Source organism: Hyalella azteca, unplaced genomic scaffold, assembly GCF_000764305.2.
Source record: "Hyalella azteca isolate HAZT.00-mixed unplaced genomic scaffold, Hazt_2.0.2 contig9132, whole genome shotgun sequence".
Taxonomy (NCBI): domain Eukaryota; kingdom Metazoa; phylum Arthropoda; class Malacostraca; order Amphipoda; family Hyalellidae; genus Hyalella; species Hyalella azteca.
The window spans coordinates 21,748-32,955 of NW_025939209.1; the positions used below are offsets into that span (position 1 = coordinate 21,748).

The window sequence follows — 11,208 nt, forward strand, 5'->3', positions numbered from 1 at the left end:
TTCTTGCAATAGTACTTACATTAAACGCAGTCTCGTGAAGCAGAGCTTCTAAGTCTCTTGCAAAAGTACTTACACTAATGCAGTCTAATGAAGCAGAGCTTCAAAGTTTCTTGCAAAAGTACCTACATTAACGCAGTCTCGTGAAGCAGAGCTTCCAAGTCTCCTGCAAAAGTACTTACATTAACGCAGTCTCGTGAAGCAGGGCTTCCAAGTCTAAAGCATAAGTACTTACATTAACGCAGTCTCGTGAAGCAGGGCTTCAGAGTTTTTTGCAAAAATACTTACATTAACGCAGTCTCGTGAAGCAGGGCTTCCAAGTCTAAAGCATAAGTGCTTACATTAAATCGGCCCCGTGAAATTGAAACCAATATTATTTGCCCTCAACTCGATAAGGCTATCACGTTATGCAGATTGGAAGCTGCTTTCTGTAGCTCCAATTGTGTGATCTCTAAAAATTGGGAAGGTTTTTGAAAATTAAATATTGACGATCGTGAGAAGGTCTGCGATGAAATTAAATATTCAGGCTATGAATACTTTTCAGGCAATAGAAAGGTATTCACTTAATAGAATTCAATATTTAGGCAATAGAAAAAACGAGAAATTATGTATTTCAATTGGGTGAACATTCCCTAGGAAAAAGAAACGATGTATAAAAAGCAATAAGAGATCAAATACTTTCTGAAATGTACTCAACCAGCAGAACGCTCCGTCGCATCGGTAGTCGAAGCAATTTGAGAAATCCGACGGCGAACATAGCGATCGCCCGCAGTTCCTTGGCAATTTTTGGCCAACGGGGGAAAAAAAGAAGTGTTTCATGTCGTCTTCAGAGCCAATTTGCAACTCAAGTGACGAGTAAATTTCAGGCGAACGCATTTAAATATTCCTAAATTTCAAATCCACTACCACGAAAACTACTGCGAGACTAGCAAACGTGACGAAAAAATTTGAAGGGACGTTTTGAACTATGTAAATTTTCTGTGTCAATTGTATGCCAGAAATTTTCAGTATGATACCGATTCAGATACGAATCCTATCAATACATAGCTTTAGTTTCCACTAGTACTATCGTAGATGTCTGTCACTAACTCGTTTTATTATAGGATTAATGCTCTCCTATATGAACATAGGACATTTTAAACTGGAACTGAACGTCAGGGATGGAATTGATAAATTAAAATTTTTCAAAATTTGCAATCATTTCCTAATATACTTTAATTGATAAGTTTGGATAAAATTACAGACGTTTCATTGAAATTAATTTATTTATTTGAAGAGGCTTCCCCCTGAGTATGGAAGTGATGAGTTTCCTAATTATTGTCTACTGTCGGCAACTATATATTCATATATATTATTGTATATGTCGGCAACTATATATATGTATATAAGGTCACGGCACATTACAAACTGACCATGCTATATACTTGGTTCTAATTGAATAGGTACTAATGATGATCAAATACTGTGTCTAACATACTGTAGCATCCACAATACAGCTTAACGCCATCTTTCAAACGAAGTTAGTAAATTTTTAGTATAATAATAATATTATTATACTAATATTATACTAATTATTTATACCCCGTAATTATAATTATACCCCGTAATATTCTCTAATTCTCCTATTCAGTTAGTTTTTTTTCCAAATCCGAGGAAAATAATGTGTGAATTGGAGAGAGAGTCTGTATTTTTTGTATGCACATCATGACCTAATAGTTACTTCTAAACAATTTTCATAACTCTCCATACATCACCTAAATATTAGGTAATGAAATAATTCTAAATTTACTCTCTATGTTATGTCATTTCCTTTCCTTATATTATGTCGCTCCTGCTCCTCAGACCAAATGCCTTCTTTTCATGATATAATTTCGTACTGTAGTCTATGTACTGGAGCTGTATCATCAAAACCCGCTCAAGTGTATATTAACGTTTCGGCCGATTTCTCATCTGTGAGTTGGTTGGTTTAGCTTGAAAAGTCGTCTTTGATTGACTGGTGGAGTTACCAACTCGCAAGTATTTACGACACTTTTTTCATCTTCACATCTTGTTGTTGGTTTGTTTTTCTGCTATAATTATTTTAATCTATATGTAACACACTTCTACCTGTCCAATCGACTACACTCGGCACAAAGTTATTCTGGGTCTGCGTTGTTACCCGATCGAAATCAGTTTCTGGTCAGAACCCCTCATCCGACTTTATGGTCGCCATCTGACGCTCGTTCTCATCCGACAGGCACGGAGGTGTGGCAGAAGGTGTGCTGCCGCGACGACCTGCCACCCGCACGCCACTCGCACACCACTCCTCAAAATTTTGTTAGGTTCTGACGCTCGTTCTCATCCGACAGACACGGAGGTGTGGCAGAAGGTGTGCTGCCGCGGCGACCTGCCACCCGCCCGCCACGCGCACACCGCGGTGCTCTACGACGGCTTCATGTGGGTCTACGGCGGCATGACAGACCTGCAGGAGAGAAACGACCTCTGGAAGTATCACGTTGGTCAGTTGATTGTACTACTAAATATCTTTTTTTTAGAAGACAATATGAGTGAATTTATATTGTGTTGCATACATTTTTTAATATGGAATTCATCTTGAAAATATACCTAATTTCTGTTCCACGTGAATGTCTTGAACGAACGTCTTTTATCCTCTTGTTGGTAACTTGTCAGCAGGCTTTTTAGCACGTTTGATGTCAAACGTGTAGAGGTGAGCAGCATTGACGACGGTTAATGCGTCATTTTAAATAAACTTTTAATGTGCATGTTTAATGCATGTGCATGTGCGGTACCTACAGAAGTACATTATAAAAAAGTTTTTCAATGTTCATTTGCGGTCAAAAAGTACGGCTTAATTCAAGCTTGTAGCTCACTTTACATGTTTTAATTCAACATGATTTAAGCCATCACCTACGTGTAGGTCATTGCTTTACTTCAATGATTGTGCTTCTAGGCGCGTTCCTTGCAATGATGTATTAAAATTATCTGATCGGTAAATGAATCGCGTAGTTACTGTATTTCTTTATTAATTGGTGTTATGAAGATTTTTATCTACCAAATCATCTTCATCTTTGCCTCCAATCATTTCGCCACATTGTGGACAAAGATTTACCATTCAAGAAGTTGATTAGCTTCGCTATTATTTTCCTTCGTTGCGCTGCAATAGCGAGTCCTATTTAGCATGCAGTGCCACGTCGAGCTATTGGCCTGCCTATAATTTCGTTCAGTCTAAAAGAACTACAAAAAATATACTTCAGTACTCACTGCAGTGAGTGACAGAGAGCGCATTTTCTCGTCGACGAAAACGTGAAGTCACGGACGGACAGACAGATAGACGGACATGGCGAGGACAATAGCGCCTTTTTCCATAAATGAGAAAATGCGCTAAAAATCCTGCAATAATATTTGCAAACTCTTCAGGCTGCTAAGATTTTCTTCGATAAAATTGAGGATAAATGTGATTTTCTGATTGCCGGTGGAGGGGGCGTTTTTCCTTCTGTAAGCCAAATGGGGTAGATTGCTCGAGCTTTTCTTTTGTGCGATGGTAGTTGGAATTCAATCCCAATCATCGGTTGAATACGAATGTTACTCTTGTATTAAAAGAATAGAATAATTCACTTGACAATATAGTACTACATATAAACGAGTTTTAAATTTATTGATTTTGACGCCCGCATCATGAAATCAATCTATTTTTGTATTTTAAAGAAATGCTGAAATTTATTGATTATATAGTTAGCTTGAGAAAGTGTGCAAATTGTAATTATCGATTACCTTCAAGTAAAAGGTATCCACTGATTTTGAAAAATGATTTGTCTTTGTTGAATACGACGCCTCTTCCTCGACCACAGCGTTTGGCAGGTTGAGAAAGACTAACGACTTGTCGAAAGTAACTTGACGACGCTGTCGCCCTAAGGCGATGCTGACATTACTCTTCATCTCGATTTCTTTCTTAACTCCCGCAGTTTGCTCGCTCCTCGTATGAAATCATTTAAAAGTCTTTAATATATCCTTACTCTAATAAATAATCCATACTCTATAAATAATCCTTACTATCATAGGAATACCGAAAGTTTACCTTTCGTTTGTACCTGAAGCCGGGCAATGTCTGGTGAAATGCGACACAAGAAATTTATATTGTCTTCCATAAATTATTAATATCGAATTTATCTTGAAAATGTACCTACTCTCTGTTCCATCAGAATGGCTTAAAATATTTTCAATTCAAATTGAAAGTTCCATTAATTATTTTGGAACCCTGACTATACAGTGTTTTTTTCCATTCTATTTTCTCGAAGATTTTGATGGATTTTGAGCAAATACTTTTGTTCGACGTTTTATAAAGGTACAAAATTTACTCAAATAGTCTTTTAATTACTTGAATTTTGTCCGAATATCGACAAATACCTCATGCCGAAAATTCATTATAAAATTTCTAGAATATACTCTTTTCTTAGATTGACTATTCTCAAGACGGATTCAATCATAAAACCATATTACGGTGACTTATTTCAGTACTAATTTCCTACATTTATGCACCAAATTTATATATACCTAAAATGTAGAGTTCATTTTGAAAAGGTACATTGTAAGTAGTTTATGAAATATTTTTACAATAAAAATGCGCTTACAGGAAAAGATATGAATTTGCCATATTCTTCTAACAATGTTTGCTTTAAATAATGAATAATTTTCTGCTGTAAATGATTTTACGACAGAGTCTCGGTGTTGCTGTACCTCAGAGTCTCGGTGTTGCTGTACCTCAGAGTCTCATCCTGCAACACTACCAGCGGCGAGAAGCAAGCAACAGCATCGTGCATCAGGTGGCCCAAATGAGGGCGGATGAACGATAATCAGAGGCGGCGATCCATCGTGGCCTGGGACTGCTATGTCCCAAACAAATACTAAGGATACTGTGTTGCTGTATCTCAGAGTCTCGGTGTTGCTGTCCCTCAGAGTCTCGGTGTTGCTGTACATTAGAGTCTCAGTGTTGCTGTACCTCAGAGTCTCGGTGTTGCTGTACCTCAGAGTCTCAGTGTTGTACCTCAGAGTCTCAGTGTTGCTGTACCTCAGAGACTCGGTGTTGTACCTCAGAGTCTGTGTTGTACCTCAGAGTCTGTGTTGTACCTCAGAGTCTCTGTGTTGCTGTACCCCAGAGTATATGTGTTGTACCTCAGAGTCTCTGTGTTGCTGTACCCCAGAGTCTCTGTGTTGTTGTACCTCAGAGTCTCTGTTATACCCAGAGTCGCGAACCTGGACGGTTGTGCGGGCTCGGCAAGGTCCCGGATGCCTGCACTCGCACGTGGCTGCGGTGTTGCGCGGTGTCATGGTCGTCTTCGGCGGCGAGCGCCAGGGGGAGCTCCTGGATGAGCTGTGGCGATTCCACTTCAGTAAGGCATATATTCATGCATGGTTGAACTAATATAAAGTTGACCTATCAGAAGCCCATTTTGTGGTTGAACTACTATAAGGTTGACCCATAAGAAGCCCATTTTGCGGATGAACTAGTATAAGGTTGAGCCATCAGAAGCCCATTTTGCGGATGAACTAGTATAAGGTTGACCCATCAGAAGCCCATTTTGCGGTTGAACTAGTATAAGGTTGACCCATCAGAAGCCCATTTTGCGGTTGAACTACTATAAGGTTGACCCATCAAAAGCCCATTTTGCGGTTGAACTAATATAAAGTTGACCCATCAGAAGCCCATTTTGCGGTTGAACTACTATAAGGTTGACCCATCAGAAGCCCATTTTGCGGTTGAACTACTAAAAGGTTGAACCATCAGAAGCCCATTTTGCGGTTGAACTACTATAAGCTTGACCCATCAGAAGCCCATTTTGCGGCGGCGAGCGCCAGGGGAAGCTGCTGGATGAGCTGTGACGATTCCACTTCAGTAAGACTTATAAGTACTTATATTATCAGTCTGCTTATATCGCAAGTTCACAAGGAATTTAAAAGCAAAGAAAACACCAAACAAATTCACCATATCGATGGAGCAGGGCTCAGAAACGTTTTCAATATCAATATAGTGAATTTGCTTAGTAAGACTTATATTCATGCATATATGAACTAGTACCTATAAGGTTGACCCATCAGAAGCTCATTTTTGCGGATGTAGTTCGTTGTTCGCCTGTGACGTTACTGATCTCAGTGACGTCACAGGCATTAACCAATCTCCGAAATGCGATCAAACCAGTCAACCAATCCGTCATGGGAACGACGGGTTTGTTTACGTTTCTCGATCTACGTGACGTAACAATAAAGCTGAACTGAAAGATGGAACTTCTCGTGGGTCAACCTTTTCAACCATGTATTCAAGTGTATGCTGTTGGGTTACACCTGAGCAATAGTCCTTAAATCACCGTTCGTCTGATCATTTTAAGACATCTTGCCGTTACGGTTGAACTACTATGAGGTTGACCCATCAGAAGCCCATTTTGCGGTTGAACTACTATAAAGTTGACCCATCAGAAGCCCATTTTGCGGTTGAACTAATATAAAGTTGACCCATCAGAAGCCCATTTTGCGGTTGAACTACTATAAAGTTGACCCATCAGAAGCCCATTTTGCGGTTGACTCCCGCGAAATACTATAAGGTTGACCCATCAGAAGCCCATTTTTGCGGATGTAGTTCGTTGTTCGCCTGCGACGTCACTGATCTCAGTGACGTCACGGGCTTTCACCAATCACCGAAATGCGATCAAAGCAGTCGACCAATCAGTCACGGGAATGACGTGTTTGTTTTCGTTTCACGATCTACGTGACGTAACAAGAAAGCTGAACTGAAAGACGGAACTTCTCGTGGGTCAACCTTATATAGTTCAACCATGTATTCAAGTGTATGCTGTTTGGTTACACTCCAGCAATAGTCCTTACATTACCGTTCGTATGATCATTTTAACAAATCTTGCCGTTAATTAGCAACCTACTGCTCGATCATACCATGATTGCTATGTTCGCTTAAATCATTGAATTTTAAAACGTGAGAGGGTAGGGTGGCCAACAGTAACAGTACCAGGAATGGAGCTGTGAGCTGTGGGTTCGATCCCAGCTTCCTGCGACAGTTCTGGTCAAATCGGCGAGGAGGCTGGGGGTCGTTAAAAGTAACGTAAAATTGGAGCAGTGACTTGCTTGTTTGAGACCCGCAACAAGCTGTGAATGTTCTGCATTCAGAATCGGCGACATGTCTAACGGCTTGATAAACGCTGAGACCGCTTCACTACCATTATACCTATACACACAATTAGTTGCAATGGTCGAGGCCACTTCTCGTTGAATAAGTTTCTTTGTTTGAAGCCTAGTGCTATAAAGGCATCGATAAATGAAGGTGAAATTCAAGTCTAAAAATAAAAAAGCGATTTTTAAATCAGTAAGAGTAGGTATATTTATTAGGAGAAAGTTCACGTTTGCTTAACATTTCAGAACTGACCGAATATGAGTTCAGTGCTGGATGGGTGTTAGAACGGATTGCTCAATAATAAGGGTACCTACCCGAGTTTGATTATTATTAACTGGATTCTTAATGACGGAGATTCTGGACGACGTGATTCTTTCATCCAAATTCGGTTTCTCAAATTGCAAGGATTATCATCTATTCTGAGCTACGCCGGGCTACCTCATACTTATTAATATGAAAAACAAGATTGTGAACTGCAGTAGATGATTCTAAAGTGGTTGAGGCAATTTTTCACTTATATTCTTAGTATAGGAACGAAGAGTCTTCATAGTAGGAAGCGATATGAGTGAATTGCCATGTTTGCCGCTGCGAATACTGGCTGAATTAGTCGTTTACGTGGCTGATTTATAATGTGCTCATAGAATGTATACGTACTTTGTATATGTCGTGTTCAGGTCATTTCATAAACTTGTTTCTTTACTTACTTGGGAAAACATAATACCGTAGTATTTCTATGACTTATCATTTGAGATTCTGGACAATAACATCACCAGCATACAAATTTCATCCGTCCAGTTCGTTAATGATATATTATGCTCTTCTTGACTCATGCATTTTTCGTCAACAAGAATCAGTACGGTTCATCTCGCACCCTAATATACGTGTCTAACTTCAGTATATAATTCCCAGGTACACTGATATGGGAGAGACTCATACCATCGGGCCCTAAACCTCAACCTCGTTCCCAATTCTGCGCCTTCGTGGCCCCATCTCACGGGCTCAAGACTTCCCGCTACACTTCAGCGCATTCCACCCTGGGCTCAACCTCCACCACCTCGACGGGTGGAAGCAGCTACACCAGCGGCTACGGTAGCGGCTGCAGTGGTAGCATCGACGGAGGTTCCAGGTTCCGAAGGGACGGACCAGGTCCTGGTGGTTTCGGAGGTTCAACCATACATGAGCGAGAAGGCTGCCCGTGTCATGACTTTGACTCACCGAGTGACGATGGGGATGATGAAATTGACCCTAATAGATTACGTTACCTCATTCAAAAGAATTGTGTGAATAATTCTCAAACCGGTAACTTGAAACTTTCGATTTCTAAAATTTCCCAGCTAAACTTATCTCACTTAGGGAAGTATTATAATTATAGTATGCTTAGCAATGATAGCACGGAAAGTGTAGTGGAGGACTCTGTAGCTAGTACCTGTGATAGTTACGGTGGTAAACTCATGAAATCACAATCTATACAAGGATTGAAAGACAAGGTTCTGCGCAACGAAGAATCGGGAAGTATGAATACTCTTTCTCGTGACATTCTGTCCGTTCCTAATTTTGGGGACGTCATTGGACCGGAAATCAGTCATTCAAAGGAGGAAAATATATTTTCGTCGGCAAGTAAAAGTAGACTTGGTAACGTCGAATGTCTGGAAGATCTAGAAGACGATACCGCTAACGTTCCAGCACACTCTATTCACGGTCACCTCGCGTTCCGTAGTGACCCAGTTGGTAGATCTACCGATACGAGTATCAGTGATAACCTCATGTCTTTCTCTTGCACAGAAAGTTCACACGGTAGTCAAGCCAATGTAAACGACTCTTCTAATGGCTGTAGTGGAAGCTTCGCGAACCCTAACTACGTAGCGTCGTCCGAATCTGGTAGAAACGAGGGTGGTTTACTTAGTCAAGATTATTGGAGGAAAGGGGCTTTAGACCTTGAAAGTGTCCGGCACAAACAGTTTGCTGAAATCTTGAGAACTCCTCCGGATTCTGGTATTGGTTTAGGAGTCGAAATGGAAGGACGGGCGCCTAAAGATGTTAGTATCAAAACTTTAGAAGATTTTGTTAACTTGGACTACCAAAAGACTATTTACAGGAAATCATATCAACCTGTGTATCCTGTTGTGGGTGTTATGGAACCTATGTTTAGTGGGTCTGAAAATTGCGGTCTGGGGTCAAGAAATACGCCGGATGGAGCAGGTGGAGAGGGCAGAGTGGCGGAAGGAGTTGGAAGTGGTGGAGGCGGGACATCGAGAGTGACATTTGGTGATGCAAGCCAGACAGCTCCTCCGTCCCGTCCTAGAGTTTCTGGTGAAAGGAGCGGTGGTATTCTGACGAGTGCTCGAGTGAACCCATTTTTGAGGGTGGAACCGACCTCGGAACTCCTGGGTCCAGAAGTAATGTACATTGTAGGAGGAAAAGAAACCGGCCATCTTACAGTTAAGCGGCCATTATCCGTCTGGAAACTAGATTTCCCATTCTAGAAGGTACGTAGTATTAAGAGTTGTGTAGGTAACAGTTCATTGTAAATATTACCGATCAACTATTGATTAGCAATTCGAGTTGCCTAGCTGTGGCATTTTAAATTTTTTATGACGTGTTTTATGACAGAATTAAAGTACTGTAGTCCTGTACAAATTAACTTTAAGAAATTTGGTAATGTGTGCCGGATTGTGTTCGACACTGGTTTATTTTTTCGCAGTAAATTATTTACCCAATGTTGTCTTACAAGAATAACGGGAACAAATTAAACGAAAGTTAGCAATCACGGAGAATTGAGCTTCAACAAAAACCAGTTTCTCAAACGGCATGCCTTGTTCATTTTGTTTCCATAATTCATATGGCTAATAGCTCGACTGACTTAAATTAGTGCAATCATAAATGATCCATCATTGTTTCGATCGTCGAACAAATCTTTGCCTGTTCACCAAAATGTGTTATCGAATCAGCTGCAAAGCAGATGAGTTCGACAAATTTTCGGCAGTCAATTGATATGCGATTGGTTTATGCCTGACAGTATTTTACCGATAGTATGGCGTCAATAGCCAGTGAGGCTGGCCATTGATAGTCTCGTAAAAAGCTCGCCCAAATTTTTCGAACGCGATTGTTTGGGGTTATGCCGTCAGCCAGGTGGTTCGAGTGCAAAAAAAAAAGAACAAAGCGATTTTTTAGGCCAAAAAAATTGCGTTCTCATTTTCATTATAACAAATTTTGTTAGAATGCAATAAAAAAATTTTTTAACCAAAATTTACATTCACATTTTTAATTACAACCATTACTGTTTCCATTCAAACTTTCCCTGAAAATTTCAAAACTTCAAACGAGTTCTTGCAAGCTTCGTTGCAGACAAGAATTGGCCGGTCACAAGAATCCTGCCTTCCTTAAAGAAGAACGATCGCCCCTGACTGTCAAGCTGGCCTTGAGGGCCTCAGTTGCTGATGTTCTCTTTATTTTCCAGCGTACAGCTCTCGTCTTCATAATAAATAGTGAATGTTTGCCTCGCAGGTCTTCCCTGTGTTGCATTTATTGATTCATTTAATGAGAGGACCATGCAACTATTTTTCTTAGCTACTCGAGAATTCCAATTTGTATGAATCGATAAAATTCGGTTGAATTTCGCGAGGATAACAGCTCAAAATTCATCACATCTGTTTTATTGATTCATTTAATGGGGGCCATGCAACTATTTTCCTCAGCTACTCGAGGATTCCAATTTTTATGAAGTGATTAAATTCAATTAAATTTCGCGAGAATAATAGCTCAAAATTCTTCACATCTGTTCAGTTTGGAATGGCTTCTATGTTTGATGCTGCGACTTGATTTTGATCAGAAAATTCTGAGCGAATATTCTTGAGAAATTTTACTTGAAATGGGGTTGTCTGACCTTAACATTATCATCGTTCTATTTTTTTTATTCCTACTTCTAGTAGTAAGTTCTATTTATTATGGGAAAGCATTCCATGGTCTTCAGTGGACTGTGATCTTGATTTGCCTCTTCAACCTGCAGTAACCTAATAGGTTTTACGCACGACAATCAC

The 11,208-nt window shown here is 40.1% G+C and overlaps 1 protein-coding gene across 1 annotated transcript in view; it reads left to right on the top strand.

The window, feature by feature from the left end:
• LOC108683196 overlaps window positions 1-10,357 on the top strand; it is a 29,883-nt gene extending 19,526 nt beyond the window's left edge. The window contains exons 4-6 of the mRNA XM_047881922.1: window positions 2,350-2,495; window positions 5,238-5,384; window positions 8,081-10,357. Coding sequence (XP_047737878.1) covers window positions 2,350-2,495; window positions 5,238-5,384; window positions 8,081-9,654 — 1,867 coding nt within the window. The 3' untranslated portion in view covers window positions 9,655-10,357. The remainder of the gene's footprint in view (window positions 1-2,349; window positions 2,496-5,237; window positions 5,385-8,080) is intronic.
• Window positions 10,358-11,208: the final 851 nt, after the last annotated feature.